The sequence below is a fragment of the Oryzias latipes genome, chromosome 24, assembly GCF_053564925.1.
Source record: "Oryzias latipes strain Hd-rR chromosome 24, Olatipes_Hd-rR_3.1".
In the NCBI taxonomy this organism is placed as follows: Eukaryota; Metazoa; Chordata; class Actinopteri; order Beloniformes; family Adrianichthyidae; genus Oryzias; species Oryzias latipes.
This window is the reverse complement of record NC_136260.1, coordinates 23753294-23780000: the sequence shown is the minus strand read 5'-3', so window position 1 is coordinate 23780000 and position 26707 is coordinate 23753294. Positions and strand designations below refer to the sequence as shown.

Sequence of the window (26707 nt, the reverse complement as noted above, 5' to 3'; positions counted from 1 at the left end):
ACACAGAATCAGAAAAGTTGGTTTGCGGAAGCGCCTCACTGTGCAGAGCGTCCACAGGCTCGATTCCCTGCCATTATTCCCTTTCCAAAAAAAAATCAACAGAATTTCTGAAAAGATCCATGTTTGTAAGCACATCTACTGCACAGATTCTGTGTTTCTGTGGCTGAGAAATTCATGACTTTGGCTCACAAACAGACCAAAGTTATCACCTGACCTCAGATTCGAAAGGCTGACATGGAGATATTTCATAGAAAAGATTGATGTGGGAAGAAGAGTCACTGAAGAAGCTGTTTCCGAATTTCTTCTCTGCCTTGACGTCTGTGACGTTCTGCTCTTCAGGGTGGCGGTGGCGGCCCCACACTTCAAACACAGATGGTGTCACCATGCGTGCTCCGCTTCCCACCTTCCCACCACCTGACAGACAGTTGTGTCAGACACCAGCGGCTGCTGCTGAAGTTGTGGTTTTGAGCGGAGCCTTCAGGTGGATCTGCACCAAACCACAGGGTTTCTGCACATCTTGTTCTCACACTCAGATGGCCGTCGGGTCTCCGGTTTATCTTCACAGCCCCCCCTCCCTGCACAGAGGACATGAACGCACAAACATTAATTGCAACTGTTAGTGTGTTTTTGGCACAATTCAGCTAGCTTTTCCTGTTTGTTGCTGTAAACACAAAGAAGTGCATCCAGATCAACTTCTGATGATGTTCTGTGAGCAACAAGCTTCAACCGACGGACCTGCTGTACCTGACAAAGACAACAAAACCCTCCAAGTGATCAAGTATTTACAGGACATCTCTAAAAAAGATTACAGAACCTCCTCAGCTGGCCTCTCAGGATGTGGAGGAGCAGAAGCTTCTCAGCTCCTCGTCTTATCTCTGAGGGAGCGTCCAGCCATCCATCATATCTGATGGATGGCTCTGATCTGATCAGATCTGGAATTTCATCGGTTCTGACCCACAGCAGACGGCCAAAGGCGAGGGCAGAAACACGGGCTACAACAGCCAGATGCATCACAGCATCTGCTCCGCTTCTCCTCCTGTCAATCTCCTGCTCCATCCTTTCCCTCACTCAGACAGTTGTTTAATCTCCTCCTCTGAGGCAGGAGCTCTCCACCCATCAGTGGAGGACAAATCCTCCTTTTTTTAGTTTGAGGACCATGAATCCAACTTGGAGATTCTCATTTTTGCTGCTTACCTGGACACTGAAACCAACAGAATTTGCTACAAGCCAAACTCCTGCTCTGATTGTACAGAGGCTTAGCGGCCCAAACCCCCACTGTTAAGATGGATCTGTTCTCCTTTTTTAGTTTCTTTATTTTGCTCCTCACATTGACTTGGAGGTGAGTTCCTGGTAGGATCAACTCCGCAGCTGCAGGGGGCAGTAAGGAGAGAACGTTAACCAGGTGACAGTGTGCAGGTGAGGGGTTTTGTCCGGCAGTCATGGCGAGCTCCTGAGAGAAAAACATCATCTCCGTGCCTGGAGGACTTCAGTGACGCCATTGCTATGGCTAGTTTATATGCATACTGTGTATTCTGATATTTGAGGGAACAGGATTTAATAAGTAAAATACTTGAGCATATTTGCAAGAGTTTACATTGAGAACAAGGAAAGATAAGTGGACGCCTAAAGAACACCAGGAGAGTCCAGGTCAAACCCAGAATCCAGGAAGCATGTGTGGACTGGATGAGTGAACTCCCCAAAAATCCTCAAGAACTCTGGAAAGAGCTGATCCACTATTCCTCCTGAGTCTGAGTTTTGATGCTGGAGGGGGCTTGTTCTGAACCAAAATGTTTCTTTTATCAAGGTGATGCTGATTTTTTTGACAACAGAAGCTGTAGTTCTGCCTGAAAGCTGCTGGATTTCAAACTCTGACCGTGTAGTGTGTGGAACCTCTGAGCATGTGTGCATGCATGTGCATCAGCAGCTGCATGCGTGCATGTGTGTGCATCAGCAGCTGCATGTGTGCATGCGTGTGCATCAGCAGCTACATGTCATTACTCCTGTTGTGTGCGCCGTGCTCAGACCCCCCTTTTCTACTGGTTTGTGGTGCCAGAGGCTCTGGGGAAATGTTTCTGCAAAGATACGCTCTGCACTCACAGCTCGGTTCACGGATCTCTGCGTGGACGGACGTCTCTGCAGCCTTTCCTCGTGTCCCACGCCGCCTATGGCTGCTCTCACGGGTTGCTCTGGTTTCTCTGCAGCAGGTGTGACTGACGGAGAAGTGACGAAGCAGAGGAGTAAACAGTTAGCTGATCGATTTATTTGTTTTGACAGAACTTCAGGCAGCATGAAGCTGAGCTGCATGAGGACATCCACTGAAGAACTTCCATGTCCAACAGGCAGCAGGAAGCTGAACGACAAACACACCAGCCTGTTGGTTTTGTGTCCAACACTTGTTTCAAAAGTGAGCACGTGAGCCTCTGCACTTCAACCTTCTGAAGCTCACGTTCCCCTGAGATGTTCCATAAGAAAGAGGGATCTCTGGTTCTTCCTCTGAAACTTTGATCCTCTCCTCGGGTTTGTTTAGAGCAAGCGTCTGAAATAACCCACAATTCTTGTTTTTAAGCTTAATTTTCTTTAAAGACGGCCTCCATCATCAGAAAAAATACCAAAAACTCAGTTTCATCGGATTGGGTCTTTAAGCTGAACTGTAAAGTATTTGAAGTACAAAACATTTTAGAATTAATTTTTTAATGATCAGTTTATAACCTGCTCCAGCCAAAAGACTGAGTGACCCCCAACAGGAGTGCCAGGGGAGGGGGCCCGTCTGAGCATGCTCAGAATTCTGAACCGCAGAAGAACCGTTCAGTTCTGTGCAGAACCAGGTGCTGGCAGGCCTCATCAGCAAGAACGTCAGATAAATCCGTCCCTGCATCCCAATGAGAAGAGCGAGAGCGCCAGCTGTGACCTCGCTCTCGACCCCAATAAAGTTCAGGACCCCCACTCCCCACCACCAGCACCGGCATCACACTGGGCAGTACACAAGATGGGTCATAAAAAAACCTGCGTCCAGAAACGCCATCCCACGGCTGCCGCTTTGTTCCACACAAAAGGGGCATCCTGTTTTTGCAGGACCTCAGCCCCCCCACTCAGAATAGCTCACCACAGTGTGTGTGCAGGTGTGTGCGTTTGTGTGGGAGGGGGGGGGGGGGTTATCACTCTTATCACAGCTCACTTTATAGCAGTTTGTGTGACAAGGAAACATTATTGTTTTCTCCCTGGTTTCCCCTCAGCTCTGGGGGTGAGGGGAGGGGGGCTCTCTGTTAAGCTGCCCCCACCCTCCTTTCAGCTTATGTTACACAGGCAAAGTCTGCAACCTGATCTCCAGATTGGAGCCTGTGGTGTGGGGGTGTTGGGGGGGGCTTGTCCAAACATGTTCAGATTTAAACTTATCACCGAATCTGATCTTCTCCCACCTCGTGCTGGAGCGTTGGCACGCGTACAGAGTTGCACAACCTCTTCTCTCTCCCGTCAGAAACTATCTCACGTGCACGCGCACCAGCATGCACGTGATACACCCCGACTTAAGGGCCCCCCCCAAACCATCTCAGGCATCCACATAGATACATTGCGCATTGCTCACACTCGGCGATGCATGTGAATACCTGCACACTCACGAGACACGTTCACCCGTATCAGTGTCAGTGCCCCCTCCCCACACACACACAGACACACACAGACACACACATACACACACGTGTCCGACGGCGAGGCATGCAGAAGCATCACCGCCTCATAACGAGCTGCTCTGCATGCAGCAGCTGCAGCTCTGTTCATGTCCAGCATGAGCAAACCAGAGGCTCAGGTATCCGCGGCACGCCGTCCAGCCCGAGCGCGGACCGCTGCACACTTGTGCGAGCATTAAGACCAACGTGAGTAGAGGTTAAAAGGTCAACAATTTCAACAGCAAGGTCAAAGCTTTCAGTTTGAGGGCAGCAGATGGTTTGGGATGGAGCGACGTAGCGGCTTCATCGGTTCAAAGTAGTAAAGAATGGATTCTTGAGGAATACTGGGCACGCCGGGGGTGTGTGTGGGGTGGGGGGGGGCGACTTTGGTTTGATTGGGCAAAAAAAATGACGAAATATTTTTACGCTTGTTTGCTTCACACTTTTATACTGGTGGTTTGTTTTCATCAGAGTTTACCTCGCTCAGCCTGGAATTGGACCCACGGCAGACGGTCCACTCAGAACAGCAAAGCTCATCTAATCAAAGTACTGAGGTTCCTGACGAGGACGGTCTGCACTTGCAGGGGAACTCTGGTGTGGTTTACTTTAGTGTGAATGCAGACAGACCAAAGGCAGGAGATGCTGTGAGCTCAATGCGTTCAGAGTAGAAACAAACAGCCACAGTGTGAAAAAGGTGGAGCATAGAGCTTTGAAATCCCTTTTAGCATTTCTGCTTTGTTGGTTTTCACTTCCAGCCTCTGCACAGGAGCATTAGATGTAAATATTTCCCTATATCCAACCTAACTGACGATCCCAACTGAGCAAGGGCTAAATTTGTTCTTTTTGGACTTTATAAAAACATGATGGAAAGACTTTTCCTCAGCGCTGTGAGTCTGTAGACTCCTGTGATAGTATAGTGTAGACGTCAGTGACGCCTGAGTTCAGTGCGCATGAACGGCTGCAGAACAAACACTTTTTATGGTGAAAATGTGTTTTTTTTCTTTCTGGAACTTACTTTGTTTCTGTTTTTGTGCAACAGGGTTGCACAATGACATGTACACATTTGAACAGGATTCCAGTCCTGCAGGAACCAGGGTTTGAATCCCTGCAATTTCAGTCAAACATGTTTCTTGCTTATTTATCAGATTTTAATTATGCAAATCAGGTTTTTCTGAATCCTGCTCTGGCAAAATATCATGTATATAGATTTAAAAATCATTGCCTCTGGATATTTTGTTTTTGCAAAGAAAACAAAACCAGTTTTTCCCCTAAGTTAAGATTCAGATCCATCTTTTGTCTTTAATCCAAACTACAGCTTGATGGGAGAACTGAATGTGTTTTTGTTTTGTCTTATCAGATTACACGTCAGAGTGAAAAGAAAAAGTGATCTTGGCGGGAAAAGGTGACACCTGAGCCGAGCAACAGCTGTTCTTGGCTGCAGCAGCAGCAGCGGAGGAGTGAAGAAAAAAAAAGTTTGAAAACCAGAAGTAAAGGTTATCACAGAAAAGGCTGTAATTTATGTCCCACAGCAGATCTTAATTGGACGGGTGCAGCGCCAAGACTCTCAGAGTGAAGCTGTGAAGCAGAGCCAATGTAACGGCCTGGCCACGAGAGGAAGGAGTATTGTTCTTGGCCCGGGCCGAAGCGACTGAATCCAAACACCCAGATGGACTCCAGGCTGCAGCAGCACCGAAGGAGAATGGGGGTCACCTCAGGATAGACTCCTCGCTCATGAAGTGGATCTTCTGCAGAAAACATCAGATGCTGAAGCAGCAGACAGTCTGGTGAAGCAGGTCTGAAGCAAATCTGCAAATCTAGAATGTTTCTGGATTTGCAAGGGGCTTAACGTGACGAGGATCTGCTGACGCGCTGAGCTGCATTCACCACAATCTGAGGTGTCATCTCCACAGGATCCACTGGCGTCCAGACAGACACACAAATGCAACCGCAGAAGCAAGAGGTGCCAAGTGAGAAACAATGAGCCGCCCACAGACGTTCTCACATTCGTCTGCGACGTCAAACTTTCACATTCACAGGAGCCGCCGCTGCTTCACTTCAGCGACCGGCGTGGATGAAAAGGTTCCATTCTGAGCAGCTTTCCCTCCACTTTCTCTCTCTTTGTCCTTCTGTCTCCACAGTTTTCTGTCAGGAAAACAAACCCAAAAAAAAGCCACAGCAGCCATAGCGACAGAGAGCAAGGGAAGACCTGGCCCCGGCCCTAAAGCCTCCACAGCCTCCTGATTGGCTGGAGCCGGCGTTGGGAGCTTTGTTGCCGTGTGGACGGCGAGGCAGACGACTGTGCTGTGAACACAGAGCTGTCTCAGCACTTCTGTCACACGCAATCGACACTTCAGGCTGATTTGTGCTGCGCCGGGATGGAAGGAAAGTCTTCTGCCGCAGTTTGTGTCATCAACATCAGGGAGGATGCTTTCATCATGGATGTCCAGTACTTCAAGCTTTCCACGAAACCCAAAAAACTTGTGTTTATAAATGTGAGAGTGTTCTGCACCAAATCCATGATCTTCCTCACTTTGGGACACAACAGGTTTTGAGGTTCACATGAAAGTTTCTAAGCAGAAAGAAGTCCAACGTTTGACCTGCAGCTGGTCGGCTGGAGGTCGGTGCTGCAACACAAAGGTCACCAAGACATCAAAGATCAATGATCAATGGATCAAGTTTTACGCACATTTGTGGGCAGAGTAATGAAAGAATGATCCAGAAAGCAAAACTATGTATAGGTTCTATTGATTTCTTTACTTTTGAGTAATAATACCAGTAAAATAGGATTTATTTCTAACATAATTTAGGTTTTTCAAGGTGTAGATGAAGATCCTGACTACATTTCAGTCATTGTTGTTATTGTGACGCCTCTGAGACCAAACTTCACCACGAAAGAACGTCTGACCTCAGATTTTGTGGAATCAGCTGTTCCTAAAGACAAGATGATGGGTTTTCTCCACCTTCATCCGCTCAGACACCTGCAGACGTTCATGTGAGCAGCAAGTCCGTCACCAGCCAAGGTTCTGGGCCAAAGGATCCAGAATCAGTGCTGCGCTGTGGCGAGAAGGCCGCGGGTCAAATCCCAGCTGGGTTCTGCTGCATGTCCTCTTCATGCTTGTGAGGGTTTCCATGCTTTTGTGCACGCGTGTCCCTGTGACAGACTGGGACCTGTTCAGGATGACCCCTGCCTGGGTTGCATCTGGGTCGGCTCCAGCAGCCTCGTGATCCTGAAAGGGAGTCAGCGGGTTCTGGAGATGGATGCAGATCCAGCATCCCTCCAACAGTTCTGGTCATCAGGGCTGGTTCCCAGCGAGTCCAGGGTGGGGTCATGTCGGACCCTCGTGATCGGATTCCCTTCAGCATCGACTCTAAACTTCTGTTTTTCAGGTTTTCCTGGATCATGAGAAAGTTCCACATGAAGTTGGGGTTTGAACCAAAGGGAGCTGCGTTTGTGAAACTCTTGACGTTAGGAAATAAACACAGAAAGATTTCCTGTAATCAAAGATTGGTTAACGGTGAGAACAGACTGATTTTGAGTTGACTCCTTGTCACCTGGTCTGACAGGTGTGGCAGACACCTGTTCTTGTTGAGTCTGGGCCCGGTTCTTATGTGACTCACATCCTTTTGTGTCTCTGTCAGGTTGGTGCTTCCTCTTTTTCTGTGTGACTCCATTTAGGTTTTTGTTACTCAAAGTTACTTTCCAAGCTTTTTCCTTTTGCTTTTCACTGAAAACGTTTCAGTTTGTAACATTTTTGTGCCGTTTGTAGGGTTTCCGTTCTGTTCTTTCTGAGTTTGGATGTTCTGCTGGAGATTCTTTGGTTTCCTGCTGAATTTGGTTCTCTTTAAACCACAGTTCCTGACCGGTGAACTCTCCGTGTCTTGAGGGTTAAATCCAGCCTATTTGTGGTCAACCTTCAGCAATTTTATGCTGCAAACTGCCCCCACAAATGAAGAAGCGCCTTGCTTTTTCCTTCAGTTTTTAGAATTGTTTGTACCGTATTTTCCGGACTATAAGTCGCTGTGGAGTATAAGTCGCACCAGCCCAAAAATGCATTATAAAGTAGAAAAAAACACAGATAAGTCGCACTGGACTATAAGTCGCATTTTGACGGGAAATTTATTTGACAAAATCTAAGACCCTGAACTAATAACTTGGACAACCTTATATGACACAATCATAGCAGACTGTTTATCTCTTAATTTCACAGTAATTCTTTCTCATACTTATTTATTTATTCCTTTCATGAAGCATCATTGGCCAACTAATACTCTGTTTTCATCCTGTATTTGTAGAAACAGTATTCATTTTTATTGCATTTCTGAATCTATGAAATCATTGGAAAATAGAATATTATGTTGTTAGCCTTCAAGATCTTACTGTAAAAAAAAGTTTGCTGAATCTCTGAGTCACTTAACATACATCAAATTTAGCCAGGAACATCATCTCTGTTCCTCACAAATGAACATAACAGGAGGGTTAACAATGTATTTATTTCAGTTTATTTCTAATATAAGTCGCTGCAGAGTACAAGTCGCACCCCTTGCCAAACTATGAAAAAAAGGGCGACTTATAGTCCGGAAAATACGGTAATTAAGCAGCATCCACTGATTTCTGAAGTTCAATTGATTCTATACAGCCATAAAACTGTGATGTGATATTTGTTATCTAACAGATCAAACAGAATATACTATGGTTAATTAATTAAAAATCCGATTTTTTTGCTCTGACACTGCATTGTTTGGTTTCCGTTTGGTTCTTTGCCCTCATCCATCATCCAAGCGTCTCGTGCAGCTCTCCGGTCCGGGCGTTTGTGTCCGAGCCGGCGGTTATCAGTCCCTCGCAGCCCGTCTTTACATCAAAGTTCAGGTAGGAGAGCTGCAGAAGCGGAGCGGCTTTCACTGCCACTCTCAGTCATTTATTACAGCCCAGAGGTGCAGTGTGGAAAGATGAGGTGGAAACAGGCTGAATAAGTACTGACAGTCATTTCCTCTGAAGGAAGGAGACACACAATGACTCCTGCCACTCTGCTGCTCCCAGACCTGCAGCAGATGGTGGGGATGACTTCCTGTGACTCACCTTGGTCAAACCCACAAACCCGCAGAGTCTGTGCTGAAAAAGTTGCAAATATTCAGCTTTTGTTTTGACGTTTTATTAGTGAAGGAATTCAGAGGAGCTAGCTGTGCATTTCCAAACTCTTTATGAATTGGTGCTTCAAAAATAAAGACGTTTTACAAGATATTCTTAAAATATTTAAGCTGCAGCACTTGAGAGTTTTTGTGGTTTCATGCTTGCAACTCTGCTGTTTGAAAATATAGATCTATGCTTTAATGGGTTGAGTGCTATAAATCCTTCAACCCATTGTTTTCCTGGTTCTCTTTCTTTATTCTAGTTTCTTCCTCCATTTTTTTACAAATTTATCCTATTTTATATAGATCTATGCTATTTTCATTTAGATCTATGCTATTTTTATATAGATCTATGCTATTTTTATATAGATACATGCTATTTTTATATAAATCCATGCTATTAAGCCAATGATTCATGTAATAAATTTTGACATATTCCAGTAAAAAAATTCCAACATTTTTTTCCAATGATGCTACAAGAGTTTGGGGGCAATAGATTGAAATCCCTTGTGGGAGTTTGAATTTGCAGCTACATTTTTTATGAAGATGGTGGCCTCTCCTGGAGGTCAAAGGTCACCTGGTTGTAGACTTAACCTGGTAGCGTGTGTGTGTGAAAGTTCCACAAGATCGCTCAAACAAAAGTTTTCTTTTCCCATATAGTGTGAAAATGTGAAAGACGCTTTACCTCAAAAATAATTCCTTTTCACCAGGAGCTGGGAGTGAGCAAAGTTTGGTGAGATCTTAGAGAAATAACCTGAATCTTCTTCTGAACACTTTAGAAAAGGTTAATAATCAACGCAGCACCGCCACCTAGTGGTCAAATAAAGGTGGGACAGAAAATTCAGAGTTCCTCAAAGACATTACAATTTTTATTTGATTTGCAATTCCTTCAAAGAAATTGCATCTGATTGCTGAAAGTGATGCTGATCCTTCTGCAGGTGTTGCTATTAATGCTGGCATAAGGTCATAGAACTAGTTGCAGCGCCACCTGTTGGCAACTTTTGGAGAGCATTCGGGCCCTCTATGGAACCATAGCTTCATTTTTTTTTTTTTTTTACTGAATCATCCAAAGATTTGTATGGTTAATGTGTTTTTTTAAGGAATTTTTCTTTACAGAGAGGGAGGGTGTAAGGGCAGGGATGCCCAGTTTAGTTTAGTTTAGCAATCAGCTATAGTATTTCATAACTGATTCTATGTTTTGTACAATTAGTGAGGCCCATTGAGACAACTGTGTTGTTGTATTGGGCTACATAAATCAAATGAAATTGAATCTCATTTCAGGTGACCTATGTGGGCTTTCTGGATTCTGTCAGGTGCAGAGTCCTGAGCCCATCTATCAAATCATCCCTCACTTCCAAACACCTCAGGTTTCTCTCCTGTCCTGCCAACTAAAATCCAGCTCTGGGGGTCCAACGCTGCACTTCGGAGGCAGGTCGCTCTGGTTTGACCCTATCTCTTAGACAGGAAGGGTGTCGAAGTGGTTGTACGATTAGCAGAATATTATCAGCTGATGCTCAACCTGGTTACAGCGCTTCACAGAAAAGGGAAGTGGAATGATGGTGCGAGTGGGGAAACCAGCCTGTCGCAGAAGAGCTGATTTGTGGTCATTATGCTGCAGATCGTAGATTTTCTCAGAAGTGTTTTCACACTTCTTTGTGCACATCAGAGGGTTTTCTAAAACTCGATGTGCATAGCAGCCAGAAAATGAACAGAAATCTGATCTTTTTGAGGAAAATTTGGGACCAAAAGGAAATGAATTGAGGTTTTCCAGCACAAGTGTGATCAGACACAGTCTGTTCCAAAAATCTTCAACTTATTGATCTCTCAGTAAGCGAAGGATGGATCCTGCAGAACAAAAAGATGTCTCCTCTCCTGACAGCAGTGTTGCAGCACTGAAGGTCCCAGCTTGCTCATAATCCAGTGATGCTCTCGATGACAGCACCTCTCTGTCCAGAGATGAGTTCCTTTCAGCCGTTCTCCGGGTTTCATTCAAGGCTCCTTTTCCCATGACAACATACAGAGAGGGCCACTCCTCTTCACACCTCCTGCTTTGCCTTCATGGATGGAATCTAAACAAGTTATAATGTGCAAACAACTGATTAACATTAGGCTGCAGTGAAAATAAAGCATCCCTGCAGAAATGCACAGCATCGCTGGAGCTTAACAGCTTGTTTTGGTGGGAAAAAAAACATCACATAAACATAAAAACTGTATTTTGTAACCTGAAAACCCCAAAAAGATGTTCATATAAAGCTTACGTCTGTATAAACAGTCTGTAAATGATTCGTGGCACAGGTGATTCCTCAACACTTGGTGCATCATCAAGTGTAAACAAGGCAGACGGCGGCCACTGAAAGCGTGGCAGACATTCGTCTAGACAGCACGCCAGATCCTTCCTGTCATTGTTGGTTGGCTTTGCCTCCAAAACAGGAAATAACTGCTTTGTGAAAAACACGCTGCTGTGGACAGAGAGAGAGCCGTGGATCGACGCCATGATACCAAACTGACGAGATGCCTTCAACGAAGACGGGTTCAAGATATTCAGCATCAACCACATGAATGAAACCTCAGAAATATTCCTCTTTCTCCGAGTAAAAAGCAAAGGATGCTGGAAATTTAAAGGTTAACGTTACTGCCAAATGTCTTTTTTTTTTTAAATGTCATGTTTGAACTTTAAACTGTGGGTTGAGGATGGAATGTGATCACTTGCGCCACCATCTGGACACATTGTTTATTGCATTATTTCTTGTTGCCTTTGTTTACTGTTGTGTTTTTTTAAAGCATTACCTTCTTATTAATAAAAAGTGGAGCATGAATAAACATACAGTTGGGCCTATATTTAAACAAATAAAAAATAGTCCAATAAGACAAATTCCTGAGGCGTTTTGGTGATTAATAGCTTGGAATTTACAGACATGGCAGACACAGGTTAGAAAAGTACCTTACTGATAACAGTGCATGTCATATTTTTGCAGATGACACTGGTGTTTTTGTGCAGGAGACAACACAAAACGCCTATTAGATGTGGTCCCGGCTAAACTTAAAAAACTGAAGATAAGGTTTAATGAACACAAATTATCAATAAATCTAGAAAAAACACATTTAAAGCTTTTGGTAAGAGAGAAATCAACACAACAGTGAATTTCATGAATAGGGGCACAGAGAATAAAAGGTCACAAGAGATTAAATTCCTAGGTAATTCCTTGTAATTGACGAAAGTTTAGATGAAAAGCTCAGGTTAAATATTTAGCAAAAAAAAACAAGGATTATGGGGACTGTTGTATATCTTCATAGTATAAATTGTGTACTTGAACTGCCCTAACTCAACCATGGCATTGAGGTAACCATTTTATTTTGTTTGACTTGATTTCATATAATTTATTTTCAAATAAAACTTTTGAGCAAAATAGGAATGTTAAAGAAAACAATGTTTTTTTACTTTTATTTTGATTAGCCCTCTACAAAAAGTACACTTGAAGGTTTTTTTTATAATTGAGTTCAAAACCCCAGGTCACTAATACTATATACAACAGGAAGTATACTAACTGAATACTTTTTCAGACTAAAGTGGAATATTTTAAGTATTACTACATAGAAAGTATGTAAAAAGTAAACTTAAAGTACATTACCTTACTTTTAGACTAATGCTTGTAGTACACTTAAATAGACTAGTTTTTGCTGAGGCACAATTTGATGGCTTAGTGCTAAGTAAATGTTAATTTTGTTGATGCAGTCCAAAGCAATTTCAAAAGTTTAATAGTTCTGTCATCTTTTTTGAGAATGAAACAATCGTGTTTATAATTAGGGTTTAGGACAGAAAACAAGTACTAAATACTAGTCAACAGTGTGGATCTAGCAATTTTCAGTTTGGTAGTTTGAGACTAAAATACTGAAAGGTTTGTTTTATCTATATTCCAAGCATGATCATTTTAAAAGAGTGATTGCATAGTTTCAATTTGTACATTTATTTTTGAGAATTTTGAGTCGGTCCCTTTCGGCTTCCTTCGGGCGTCGCACAGTCTGACGTCATACACAAGCGTCTAGTCGAGGAGGGCTGAAGTTATTTTTTCAATAATCAATTCTTCTGAAAACATATGCAGACATGGAGATTGGAGCTGAAATCAGCAAGAAAATCAGAGTGAGTGAGATTCCGGCTCAATTATGAGGATTGAATTATATTTTTGTGAAGCAAAGCGGAATTTGGTTAGCAGAGTTAGCCTGCTAGCTAAGCGGATCAATCCGCAATGTGAATGTTTTATTGTTTAGGCAGAGTTATTATGAATTTTTTATTTATGAAGTATCTGGTAAAGATGTTGCCACCTCAAACCCAAAACATATTTGTTATATTTTCTTGTTGCACTTTTGTTGTGTTCGTGTTTATGCGCGCTGTCATGTTAGCTAGCAGGCTAACCAGCAGTCTGCATCATCGCCCAAAAATAATGAATGCATTGACTTTTCCTTCCATGCTAATTTAAAGGCTGCTATCAAAGGCAAACTCCAGGAGCTTGGTGCTTACATAGGTCAGTAATCAAACCCTAATTATTAACCTTTGCGTTGATCGTTGGTTCCAGTTATGTAGTTTCCTGTGTTTGCAGATGAGGAGCTGCCTGACTATATTATGGTGATGGTGGCAAACAAAAAGACTCCCCAGCAGATGACCGACGATTTATCTCTATTTCTCGGAAACAACACTGTCAAGTTCACCGCCTGGTATGTTCAAAATTCTGCCCGATTCCTCGTGTTTAGAAGAATTTTAGTGTCATCTCCGTCCTTCAGCTACAGACTCCATTTCCCAGAATGCAGGTTTGCCCTTTGCAGCATCAGGAAGATCAGACCCTACTTTTGTGTTTTTCTTCTTCTGTCTCTTACTTAAAAGACAGAAGCTATCACACTTTTCTGACCTGTCCAATATTCCGCACAGCAGCTTTTAACCCAAACTTCATAAATGCTAAAGTTCTGAGTACGTCCTAGGAATTTACGGTAATTAAAAAGAAAAGCATGCCCTTAATCATTTTTCTGAAAAGATGAGTCTTTATCCTTACTGCTCCTGAATTAGTTAGTTTTTTGCATCCTATGCCCTTTCTGTGTAAGTCCCTCTGTATGAAAGCGTCTAAAGATAACAGAATGTTGCTATAAAGGTGATGTTTGTTATAAGAGTAATGTGTTTATTTCAGGCTACATGGTGTTTTGGAGAAGTTGAGATGTGTTGCTGGAGGTAAGTTCTTTTGAACAATTAAGAATGTCACTGTGTGTAAATGTAGCTTTCTGTTTTCTGCCACTTATCTCAGTTAGAAGCCCGGTTCTGTGCTCTGTTTTATGTGCACCACAAAGTTCAGACCACTGCCGATACAGCAGTGATCTCACCTTCCTCCCTTCTGGAGGTGCAGATACTTTTTCCAGCTGCTTAACACTCAGCTGCAAACCTTTAGAGAAGAAGTTGGAGGTCAGCATCTGATGAAACCAGACACAAATTCTGAAGCCAAAATCGTCTAAAGAGAGAAGTTATGAACAAACTCCATCTCTGCTGCCCCGGTTCACCAGAAAACAAGTCTGACTTTCTGCAGGAAACGCGAGCAGAGCATTGTTTCTACGAAGCGTGAGCTCCTGCTGAGTCGGTCAGCATTTCTCCCTGTGTGATTGTTTTCAGAGCCTGCCGCTATAAGGCAGCTGCAGTCTGATTCCGTTCTGCTGGCGCCGAAGGTTCAGCCGTCTGCGGGGGAAAACGGGCAGGCAGAGGAGCTGAAGGTGCTGGCCGTGTCCAGCTCACGCTCTGACAGAACCGAAGCCAGAGTCTCCAGTTCTGCTCATGACAGCAGGTACAGAGCTGCTTCCATGCTTTGACTTTGCGTCATGTTTGATTCTTTTCTTCTTTCCCAGACATAAATGACCTTTGTTCCATTTTATCATTAGAAAAGGGGTTCTAGAAAAAGGTTCCTCTCGGTTTAGTTCAACCATGAAGCCCCTCCTGGAGCCCCTCCCCTCAGAGGCTGTTATCGACATTAAACCAGAAATGGACGACGACCTGATCGCTGAGGAACTTGTGGAAGCGGGAACCCACCACCCCCGCAGGCGCAGTGCTGCATCTAGACCCACAGCTGAGATCTACAGACCGGGTCAGAGCAGGCTAGCCCACCCGCCTGCCAGCTCCGAGGACGCGTACCGGCCCTCCGACGGCTCCTCCCACATCCGGCAGCAGGACTACAGGGGCAGCAGATCCTCCAGAAGCAGCAAGGTGCCGGGCAGCCGTCAGCACAAAAATCTTCTCGGTTGAGGCTTCTCCACTAATGTGGCTGTGCTCCAGCAGGAAGACTTGTCCCGGAAGCGAAAGGCCCCCGTCGCCAGTTCTGTTGTGCGGGTGAACCGAGCCTCTGACGAAGACAGCGACGATGCCGAAGATGACGACGACACCAGCTACAGCGGCAGAGGCCTGTCCAGCAGAGTCGCCGTTCCCTCCAAGCCCGAGCGCAAGTCAGTGTGGCGTCCGCGTGTTCGCACTCAGCGCTGGAAAAAAAGCGACAACCAGCTTTTGCGACTGTTTTTATGCAGAAACTCCACATTTAAGCAGAACCTCTCCTCTCATTTTCAGACCCACCCTCCCTCCAGCCAAACAGGCCAACAGAAACCTGATCCTGAAGGCCATTTCCGAGGCGCAGGACTCCATCACCAAAACCACGGCGTACTCTGCCAGTGCGTCTGCTAAACGACAGATTCCACTTTCAGCCGCAGCTTTCTCACAATGACTATGTCCCCCCCCGACAGTGCCACAGAGGCAGACGGTTCCTGTGGCGCCTCGTGCGCGCCTGGCCAGCAACGAGGAGATGACTGCAGCCATCCAGCTGGTCCAGGAGCACCTGCACAGCCTGGCCCCGCAGGCGCAGGACTACACGGCTGCAGAACACGCTGCTGCCCCCAGAAACACAGGTTCCCAGAGTTCAGCCGGAAGTGGACAGTGGGACGCCACACGCCTGCTAATGATCATGTTTTTAATGCGTCTGCTCCAGTCAGATCGTTGGCGTCGCGCCTGCAGCTGGAGAGCGGCGACGGCGGCGGCGAGCAGAAGAAGCACAGTGAGTCCTCACGCGTTCGTGATCAAAGGATGTGCCCCTCCCTCCCTCATCTTTCACTTGTGATGTAGAGGTGGAGGTCGCCGCCAACACGGAGCCAAAGGCCTTTGACACGCGCTCCTTCATCGTGAGCCGACCGCTGCTGGACCAGCCCGCCGTCAGGATCCCGCTGCCGTCCCAGCCCTCGTTACCTCGCATGGTCCAGGCCAGGTACTGACCCGGGCTGGATGTTCAGAACCAGGCTGCTGTCAACCCACTTTCTTTATCTGAACCAAGTCAAAGTCAATGAAACAGTAAATGAAAGGATGACACAGATCTCAGGATGAAGCTTCAAATGTTCAATGTTGAAATGAGCATTACAACAAATAACTGGAGATCTGCCTTTATGAATGGAAACGTTCCAATGAAGAAGTGGTTTCCCACTAATTTAGGATTTGTCAGGATTAACGGGTTGTAGTTTCGTCTTCCTCTGACTTCTTGTCTCTCCTGGGGTCTGCAGCTGCTTTTGGCTCTCCAGTTGTTTCTCGTTTTACCTTAAAACTCTTCCGTCGGTGCAGACGTGGAGACCTGGAAGTCTGTTTCTCTGAAGCGTCCGTCTCGCCAACAGGGAAGGCGCCGACTCGGCGAGCCCCAAGTTCATCGTGACCTTAGACGGAGTCCCGAGTCCGCTGGGGAACCTTGTGGACGGAGATTCAGAACTGGATGAAGTCAGACCGCCGACGAGGGTCACGGAGGCGGCGGGACTCAGGGAGCCCAAAGTCAGCGTCCTGGACCGGTTGCAGGGCGTGATTGCAGCCTCAGGAGGTGCGGCGTCATTTCCCGCCACGACGCCTCACTAAACGGCCAGATTAATGCGTTTGTGTTTGTTGCAGACGACGAGATGGACGTGGAGATGGCGGAGGAGGACGCCGTCCCTGTGAAGAGACAGAAGGTCATGGAGCGCTGCAAGTTCTGGCCCGTGTGTAAAAGCGGCGACGAGTGTTTGTACCATCACCCCACCACACAGTGCAAGTGAGGCGCCGCGCAGAAACGCCACGCACCCATAAGACGCCACGCAGTCCGAGCTCACCGTTCTGTTTGTTTTCAAGGACTTTTCCCAACTGCAAGTTTGGGGACAAGTGCCTCTTCGTGCACCCCAACTGTAAATACGACGCACGCTGCACCAAAGCCGACTGCCCCTTCACCCACGTGAGCCGCAGAGCCCCCGTGGCGCCCCCGCCCAGACCCGGTACAAAAAACGTTCTTTGTTTCCAATGCCATCCACCCTGTGTAGCCCCGCCCCTCCTCCAGGTTTGGTTTTCTGGATGAAAACTGTCGCTGAAGAAAACAAAAAGTTTGAGACCGACGTCGGTTCTGCTTTATTTGTTCCAAACATGCGGTTCTGATCCGTCGTTTCTGTTCTGCTCCGTCTGCGTTTGCAGCCGTGCAGCCGCCGCAGACGTCCAGCGTGTGCCGCTTTTTTCCAGAATGCAAGAAGATGGAATGTCCATTTTATCACCCAAAGGTAAACCGTCTGGTTTCTAGCCACGCCCACTGCAGCAGTTCAGCTCTTCAACATCACCATCCAGTGATGTCACAGAAAACCTACGGTCTTGTTTCCTTTTCATGTTTAACTTTTCATTGCAAGAACATTACCAGTACTTTTGTTTCCCTAAATATATGTTTTATTAAAATTTGGTTTAGTTTTCCAAAAATTGTTTTTTATGATTTGTTTTGCTTTTTTTAATTGTAATACTCTTTAATATGTATTTGCGTTTTTGTGAGTTGTCCTTCAGGGCCACCGTACATTTCAGCCTAAACCAATCATTTTCATTCTTAGAAGTGATTTTAAGAATAAAAATGTGGTCTCACCTGCAGCCGTGCCGCTTCGCGGCGCAGTGCAAGCGCGCCGGATGCACCTTCTACCACCCGACCGCGGCGGTGCCTCCAAGACACGCCCTGAAGTGGACGAAGGCTCAAAGCAGGTCCGCTCGCCGCCTCTGAATGTTTCGGCCCCTCAGAATCTCTTTTCTTCAAATGTTTTTGTGTCTTTCCAGCTAATGTGAGCAGAGCCGCGGCGTGGGATGGAAACACGCTGGAGGAGCCGGAACTGCTGCTTCTTACGTTGGATGTAGTTTTTGGAGAATTTTTTAAATAAATTTTGTTTTGTAACTTAAACGGCTGATTTTTTTTTCTTTTTATTTTTTTTTTAGTAGAAGTCTGAACATGAACGGTATTTTTTTTTTCTTTTCTTATCTCATCATCACTGAACCACAAGATGCTGTTGAACTGCAAACATTTCTGCTTGTTTTATTTCTGCGAAGCTCAAACACCAGCGAAGTTTGGCTGAATTGGAGAAAACCATCAGATAAAATCTTAAAAGCGGCCACAGAATGAGTCACGTTTATCAACAAGCTTCAAAAGAAATTATGATGCAAGTGACATTTTACCATAAAACTGCTGAAACATTTCAGCTGAAACTCCTGGTTTTCATGAGGCCTTTAAATGTTTTTTCTTTTTTTAACATTTCATCAATAAAGAGTTCAATTGAAACGACTCCCATCTTATTTTAGAACATCTGTTTGCAATTTGTTCAAACATTTGGGCATTTTGCGGAAAAAATTGACACGAGGCAGGTTTTTTATTTCTTTTCTACAGCATATGTGAAAAATAACACAAAGGATAATTGGCAAAGCTTGTATATTTGCTGCTGTTCTATTTTTTAGCGTTTAAAGTTGTAGATGCTGCAGCAGAAGCATTCAAATGATTTCTCCATCTTTTTCTATTCGGCCTCTCCTGAAGCGGTATTTTATTTTGAAGGAGTAAGTTTTAGGTTTCTCTGCTGACAGTTTCTAAAAACACCAACTGGAATAAAAAGAATGAAGTTTAGGTTTTTTTTCTTCACCAACTTTCACTTCCAGGCAGCAGATTTCCTCCGTTTCAAAAATCCAAAAAAGTGAGTTTAAAAATTGAAGAGTTTGTAAGAAACGTAAACTCTGTGGATAAAAAAGTTTGTTTCATCAAGATTCTGTTATTTAGTTTAGAACAAATGTGGGAAAAATAAACTTCATTTTATAAATAATGTTTTCCTTTAAAGAAAAAAACGATAAATCTCACAGCCTCTCACCCCCCACCCTCCACCCCCCCCAGACTGGAAATACGTGTTGTTTTTTAACTGCTTTTAATTTGAAAGAGAAAATGCATAATTTTATCTTTAATGGCTTTATGTCAAACATGAACACAGTATTAAAAATACAAAAAGTGGATTTTATCGTGAAGCGTGACTCTAAGATCAAAACCAAAAGGAAAACAGAAAATCTGAACCTGGTGTCCTGAATACAAACCTGCCAACAGTAAAAAATCCTCTTTATTAACACTTTTTTCATATTTGTCAAATGTTTTGCAAATGATACACATGACAATCATGATAAACATGACACCACATGTTTACCTGAACCAACTAGAATGATTTAATAAAACTTAAAGTGGTTAACATATTCAAAACACGTTTTTTTTGTTTTGTTTTTTTATGTTTTCACTCCAACTGATGACTAAATACTTCAGTGTTTTAATCAACACATTTTTATTTCACAACTTGACTGTTTTTAAGCTGAAGGTGTGTCTGGTGACATGCATGGAAAGCGTTTAAGAGCGTGATGCTGCTGCAGGTCTCTGAATAGTTGGACAGGAGCTCGGTTACCGTGGTTACCGGTGTGCAGCATCCATCTGTCTCAGAACTTCCCCTGAAGACGTCAGGACTTGGATACCGTGGAGTGTGGTTCCGTTCTTGTCGGGTTTGGGTCTGCGATCGTCTTTGGTGTCTTTTTTGCTTAAATGAGACTCCGGAGGATCTGCAGGTGAAACATCTGGACAGCAGCAGGTCCATTCAACTCTTCTGAGACGAAGCCTGTGAAGCAGCTGATCTTCATCACATCTTTGCTTTTTTGTCCAGTTTTTGTTCCCGTCATTTTAGTGGATAGAAAAGTCAAAGGTCATGTTTAAAACTAATATTAGGAAAAAATATTCATTCATGCGTCTTGAAATAAAAAATTTCATTGACATTTAGTTTGTAAAATTGAAAAATTGAACAGTTTTCTGTAAATCTTCCGACTTTTTTTAAGTAACAAGTTTGCCAATAATTCCAAGAGGATTCTTATATCCTCATACTCTCCTCCCATAAAGGGAAACTAGGAATCCGGTGGACGTTACTGTCTGAACACATTTAATAGCATGACTCATGCACTTCTGCTTGACCGTAACTGTGCAACACAAAATATTTGCGATCATGAAAGTTGGATTATTTCTGACTTGTTAGAAACTCCCACATTGTCATTTTCAGGGAAGTGAGACACAGAGGAGGGGATCCTCCTTCAACCTCGAAGGCTTTTTCCTGGAAAGGTAGATGTGATGAAGAGGAGGGAGTTCTGTCCGCCGGCTGACAGCTTCCGTTACGGATTAAACTTTTTGAGGGCCAAACTTTTTATTGCTTACTTTACAGAAAACAAATACATCTGTATGAGTTAACTACCAAATGTTTTGTGTTGTTTTTAGCAGCATTCCCTCATGTCGTCTGGATGTCCTTCTCTGTGATTGAACTCCTGAGGAAAACATCCACAGTGTCTCTGTTTGTGATGCAGACATTTGTTACACATTTCACTCAAAAAGTATGCCGCTTGTCCTGGAAGCAGAGGTCAACTTTTCATGTTAGAAAGCAGCTAGAAAGTGTTACAACGGCTTCAAACGCAATCAGGAAACCTTGCACATGGTTTTTAGAAAGTGCTGGGGAGGGACACGTTTTTGATTTTATGAAAGGAGCTGGGCCATGGGCCATGTCGCCCTCGCACACCTGCCTGAGGATCGGGTCACACGCATCCAATCAGACAACCTTTAACTGCCCATCACGCCCTCCAGCCGCTGTCGGTTTGTCCATGGAAGATTACACCGATCTCTGCTGGATGAAGCCGAGCCGAGCTGAGCCAAGCTGAGCCGAGCCAAGCCAAGCCCCGTCAGATGCTTCTGGATTCTTTCCCTCTACGCCATAAAAGACTCTGGACCTTTTGCCCATCTGCCAGTTACCTGTTCACCGGATCTGCCCTCCACATTTCTACGTTCAATAAACTGCACTACTTCTAACCCGCATGTGTCAAACTCAGGCCTGCGGGTCAAATTCGGCCCGCAGTGAGATTATAATCGGCCCTCGAGATCATATCAAATGTGCATCATAGCTGACCTGCTGTATATACTGTACCTCAAAACTACAAATCCCACAATGCTTTGCTAGTACTTTGATGCACAGTCGAAACCGGCAAGATTTACTTGAAAAAGGAACTTGAAAGGATATGGGGGGGGGGGGGGGGGGGGCATACTTTATTTATTTATTTAAATAAGAAAATAATTCATTTCTTATGTGTTTGTAAGATCAAGCTTTGGTTCTTCCAGATTCTGTGTTTAAGCTAAACTAAAGTTTGTTTCCATGTGAAAAGGTTCAACATTACAAATCAGTTGCAGTTCATTTTTCAGTGAATGCTGACTGTACTTCACTGCTTCACTTTGGCCCCCTGTGAATTTGAGTTTGACCCCGCTGTCCTGTTTGACCCCCCTGTCCTGCCCTACTCCCCGTCTGCATTTGGGTCCAGCTTATTGAAAACCTGACTGTGAACATGTGGGATTCGGGGCGTTTTGCAGCCTCCATCCTGCCCTCAGCAGAGCGGATGAGTCCAGCTCGGCCTGGACTCTCTCTGTTGGACGGCTTTAAATGCCAAGTCTTGGAAAAGTCTGCCCTCGCTGCTGCAGAATCCGTGCGATGGTGAAACATGTTTTTGTGTGGGAGGACTGTTCTGCCAAGCAAAGCTGCTTTAGTCCTGAATTTATTTATTTCTTTTTGCATCACGAATGCTCTGTGCTGATGAAGAGACGGACTTTCAGCTTTGGTCACACGTGGACGCTTTGGCGCCTTTTTCTCAGAACCCCCCCCCAACATTTTCTTCCCACATTTCTCCTCTCTCTGGTTTTTAATGCTCAGCGGCCGTGAGGGAGTTCTGGGGGGGGGGGCTTTCGGGGAGCCCCTCGCACCGCCGAGCCCTGGCAGCTGCTGGAACCCCCACGAAGCGTGTCGATATTCACGGCCCAGTCATCCATGGGGAGGGCCGGGATGCTCGGCCTCTGGGGGATCAGGCCGAAAGTCGAAAATGAAAATTCACAGAGAACAGAAGTATTAGTTTTTGTGATGGAAGTTTTAACCCCCCACCCCCCCCAGCTGTTATTCTTCTGGAGTTTACAGCGCTCTGTAAGTTTCCAGCAGACATGTGACTTCCAGTCTAATGAAAGAACCCCAGATTCTTACCAGAAGCCACATCAGACGCAGCTAATTAGGCAAACAGTGAGTCCTGCTGTGTGACAGAGAGAAAGCGTGAGTGAGAGGTTGAAAAAGAAGGAGGAGTGTCAGAAAGGGAGAGAAAAGAGGGAAGAGAGGCGCTCATTACTCACTAGGTGGTTGGCTCTTCTCGCCACCCTCTCAGCGACGCAGACTTTCTCGCTCGCACATTCAGCCCAGACCACAAAGCAGAAGTGGAACGAAGACCTTCAGCGTCTGCGGGCGGCGATGGCTCAGGGCTCTGACAGCAACGACACCAGCTACAAGTCTCCATCACCTGGCAGCCGGCCGGTAAGTCGCCAAGTTTTGGACGTAGAAGATGTGTGGAGCGGCTGTAGGCAGCCGGTCGTCTCTTTCTGTTCACACGCTTCTCAGAAACGCACGACTTCCTTCTGCTGCCAGCTTTAGAGAAACGTCCAAACCTGCAGCTTGTCAAGCTGGAAAAAGCTCAGTTCTTCTGAGGTTCTGCTTGTTCTGGGTCCATGTGAGCCATCAGGCAGGGGAAGAGTTGAGTCAGTTCTGCTGATGTACTGATAGATGATGGAGGAGAAACGGTTTGTTATCTCAGCTTTGCAGATGGATTAGTTATTACGATACCAAGAAAGTCAAGCCATCATGGTGTGTTCTACCTAACGGATGAGTCAGCCGCTCCCAGTCCCTGCCCTTCACCAGCCCAACTTCCAACCGCCACTAGCACAGACACCACTTCCATTTTGACGAACAGGAACGCCTTGAAACCTCCTGCTGTCCCGGGCTCCCCACTCATCTCTCTGCAGCTCCTTTAATGCCTAAAGATCCGTTTTTCCTTCTTCCAGAGCTCCTCGGATGACGTAAAGAAGGTGATGCGGCGGGAAAAGAACCGGATCGCTGCCCAGAAGAGCAGAATGAGGCAAACTCAGAAAGCGGACAGCCTTCACTTGGTGAGGACTTTGGCGCCCCGACCATCAGACACAGCGACACTGCAGAAGTCTTCCAGATGAAAGGTCTCACATGCAGACGGAAGAGTGCAGATGCCGCTAGCCTGCAGCCTTCGTGTGTTTACAACACGCTACCAGAGCATGTGGCGGTGTGTCATGGCTACTGCCGGTCTGCACACTTGGACGCCTCTCTCTGTGTTTGCAGAAGATCAGGGCATAAATTAGCAGATGACACATGTATATGTTAATAGCTGTACTATGAGAGGGCTGCAGGGGATCCGGCGAAGCGAACAGCGGTCTTTCCAGTGAATCTATGATCAAACTCCTCTAACGCTGCCTCTCTCACAAAGAGCACGCTCTGTGGTTTTGCTTTCATCAGCTCACAGATAAACAGGAAGGTGAATTTTTCCCTCGCTGTGACACTGCGGCTTATTTCCTGTTTCTTCAGTAGTATTTTCTTCAGTGTAAATGAGTTCAAGTGCAGTATGTCGTGGGCAGGAGGGGAGAAAAGAGGCAGTCACTTCTTGTAAAGCGCGGATAGTAGTGGGCTGTATTTGGCTAAGTGACGCAAGAATACACAGGGGTTTGCCCAAAGGTTGTGAGACATTATGGGCCTGCAGCTTTTGGTCATGGTGAGATGACCTTTTAAATACCCCAATGGAAGATTTCTGCACGACTATTCCCGCACACACACACTCACACACACACACACACACTCACACACACACACAAGGGTACAGCAAACTTTCCTGTCAGATCAGCGCTCTCCAAACATCCATAGTTTCATCATTACAGACAGAAAAGCTGCTGTTTAACTTTCATTTACTCAGAACTGATGCAAACATTTTGTGCCGCAGCACTCAATAAAGTTATTTATTGACACACAAAAAGACAAATCGGCTGAACTTAAAACCCGTTTCAGAGCTTCTTTGGGGCTTCAAATTGAAGTTTAAACGTTGAAAGCAGGCTTTCCTTAAGAAAAGGATCTTTTCTCTTCTCAGGGCTGTGCTGATGCAGCTGAAAGTTGTGCTTTTTGAAATCATTTGTGTTCCTGTCAGGAGCTCCTCTGACAGTTGGAGAACAAAAACAAAAACACGGAGTTTGTGTCTCTGAATAAATCCTTTTCCAAGTTGCAGAACTTATCAGGAATGTTGAGCTACAGCAGAATCCTTTCCAAGATTTAGGAGCTATTTATTGACTGATGTGGGATTTATCTCACAATACGGGACCAATGAGATTCCTGCAAGAAAACCAGTAACAATAAAAAGACACAAACAGAAAAACAAGTAACATCAATGACATCAATGAAGCTATGTGGCTGTTAAGGAGGTCAGGTCGGCGTGAATCCTCTCAGTTTTATTCACGATGTTCAGAGCATCCAGACTTTTTCGGGTGTTCAGACTCTAAACTGCCTGCAGGAACCGGAATCCCATTCATTTGTGTTTTTGCTTGATTACAGTTGATTTTATTGGAAAGGATCTGAGGTGTTTTTGAAGGGGCTGGTTTGCAAACATGCTTTTAAAGATCACGTTAGCACACACGTGACAAAAAGCTAAGAAATTAAGTTTGATTTAATATTCACTCAACAAAAAAAATGAGGCAGTTAAGCTTCACACAAACTCAGAAATCCTTATTTCTTTTATGTTTCTCCAGTCCAAAGACTTCATTTAACTTTCAGTTGAATCTTTTATCACTTCAAAAACTTGGACCCAACAGGAAGTTTCTGTCCAAACAGTTTCTTAATCAGCAACGAGGGGCAAATCAAAAATGTTCCCAAAAACAAAGAATTCTGGACTTGATCAGCAAACAGTCCCATCAAACACTCTGGAACACAGGAAATGTCTTTAAATCTGCCAAGAAGTTTCATTTAACCTGAAAATTCTGCTCACAGCAGAACCACGTGGATCTAAAAACAGAACAAAACGATCAAATTTGAGTTGAGTCTGGAAGATTTGTAGTTATTTTCTGGATAAATTCTGACCGATTAAAGCTTTTGTGTTATTTCATTCAAGAAATGTTTGATTTTACTAAAGAAATTTGTGAAGTTTTTACCAAAATAAGCTGAGATTGTTCTGCTTTCGTGAAACTTTCCTTTTGAGAGTAGAATTCTTGCAGGGCAAGAAGTGAGGCTTATCGTTTTTGCAGCATGCTACCTTTTTTAAGAATCAAACTACACATTTTATTGGTCAAATTTGAAAAAAATAATAGATTTCCGAATTTATTTTTCATTTTGAACTTAAATATTGTCTTAAATCATAAACCAATAGTGGTTATAATATTACAGAAGAGCCACATGTGAGGGTTTTTGAGTGCAACTGCTGCATTTGCACTCAAACTTTAGACCCAAAAGTCATTTGAAATGTTTGTGGATTATTTAAAATATTGGCGTCCGGAGCAGGAAATGGAAATAAAATGCAAAGTTTGAAAACCATTTCTGAGCTTCATGAATGTTTTTCCGGCAAATCCAGCAGTGGTTTTCAGAAGCTAACACCTTTAGCGTGTTAGCATTGCAGTCATATATACCGCTATAGATTAAAAAACTTTTTTTTTTCTGCAGCTCCTCTCTCTTCCGGTAAAACATCATTTTTTGGGTGCATGTATGTTCTGCTTCTTCCTTGTTTCATTTTTATTTTGGGGAGGCCAGTTTTAACATTTCCTGGCCTGCGAACCGGGCTTGGGACATGCCAGGGAGATGTTCAAAAATGACTTACTCATTGAAAAAAGTGGAGGAAGACCTTGACGAATGAACCCGACACAGGGAACCATGCTTCTTGAGTGACTGACAGGTCTTTTGTTCTTACAGGAGAGTGAAAACCTGGAGAAGGAGAACGCCGCCCTCAGGAAGGAGGTGAAGCAGCTGACAGAGGAGGCCAAGTACCTGTCCTCGGTGCTGAGCAGCCACGAGCCCCTGTGCACCAGCCAGGGCGCTCAGACCCCCGAGCTCCTCTACCCTCCCCTCCACAGCAGCTACCACCAGCACATCGCCGTGCCACACTACCAGCACTGACTGCCGCTGACCTCTGAGGACAGAGACTGACCGGAGATTACGGGCGTCCGTTAAACAGCAACATGCAATATTCAAAACTATTTATTTTGCTTGTGTTCATCTCTTTGATTGTGAATCTGTCTGTGAACCTAAAGGCTCCATAAGCTGAAGTGTCAGCCCGTCCATGTTTACAAGAAGAGGAAGAGCCAGCTTTGCGCTGGGGGGGGATGGCACAGGTCCCTTTAGATGGCTGAGTCCCAGCAGCCTTTGCCATCCTGCCATGTTCGTGTTTCTACTGTGTTCTACTGTGTTCTACTGTGTACATGTCTCAATGCTCAGGAGCTTCTGACAGACTTGATTGTGGACAAAGAGAATGTAAAGTTGAGCTTCTAAAGGCCTAAATGTACCAAAAAGTTCAAGATGGAAGTGAAGGAGGAAGTGGGCATTTCATTTCAAAATAAGAGTGCAGCAAATGTATTTATTAAACGTGATGTTTTGGAGGTGACGTGAGATCTGTGGGGGGCCGTTATTCCTGCCATCCCGCCTCGGGTGCGCGCGCGCGCAGCGTCGGCCGATGGCGCGGTGGTTTCTGCGGT

At 44.8% G+C, this 26707-nt stretch overlaps 2 protein-coding genes and 2 long non-coding RNA genes across 5 annotated transcripts; 3 read left to right on the top strand and 1 right to left on the bottom strand.

Annotated features, from left to right (window-relative positions):
• Positions 1-3081: 3081 nt before the first annotated feature.
• On the top strand, positions 3082-8397 carry LOC144990114 (uncharacterized). The gene is made up of 2 exons (XR_013654066.1): positions 3082-3872; positions 5023-8397. It is a non-coding gene; the product is annotated as an uncharacterized LOC144990114 (long non-coding RNA).
• A 4378-nt stretch (positions 8398-12775) lies between these two features.
• zc3h14 (zinc finger CCCH-type containing 14) lies at positions 12776-18388 on the top strand. 2 transcript variants are annotated; one of them, XM_020714651.3, is made up of 17 exons: positions 12776-12930; positions 13270-13312; positions 13388-13502; positions 13967-14007; positions 14440-14608; positions 14703-15024; positions 15097-15260; positions 15379-15479; positions 15552-15713; positions 15794-15859; positions 15928-16066; positions 16464-16660; positions 16729-16867; positions 16945-17084; positions 17278-17360; positions 17714-17820; positions 17893-18388. In XM_020714651.3, exons 1-17 carry the CDS (start codon positions 12895-12897, stop codon positions 17894-17896), a joined length of 2028 nt encoding a protein of 675 aa, XP_020570310.2. In that variant the 5' UTR covers positions 12776-12894; the 3' UTR covers positions 17897-18388. The 2 variants fall into 2 exon arrangements, with proteins under 2 accessions (XP_020570310.2, XP_011489682.1); XM_011491380.4 differs by having other exon boundaries at positions 15094-15260.
• A 3476-nt stretch (positions 18389-21864) lies between these two features.
• Positions 21865-22462, bottom strand: LOC110017712 (uncharacterized). Its single transcript, XR_002293207.3, has 3 exons — positions 22322-22462; positions 22179-22224; positions 21865-21997 (listed from the first exon to the last, which is right to left on the bottom strand). It is a non-coding gene; the product is annotated as an uncharacterized LOC110017712 (long non-coding RNA).
• On the top strand, positions 22283-26616 carry batf (basic leucine zipper transcription factor, ATF-like). The gene is made up of 3 exons (XM_011491381.4): positions 22283-22499; positions 23024-23128; positions 25929-26616. The coding sequence occupies exons 1-3, from the start codon at positions 22437-22439 to the stop codon at positions 26130-26132; spliced, it is 372 nt and encodes a 123-aa protein (XP_011489683.1). The 5' UTR covers positions 22283-22436; the 3' UTR covers positions 26133-26616.
• Positions 26617-26707: the final 91 nt, after the last annotated feature.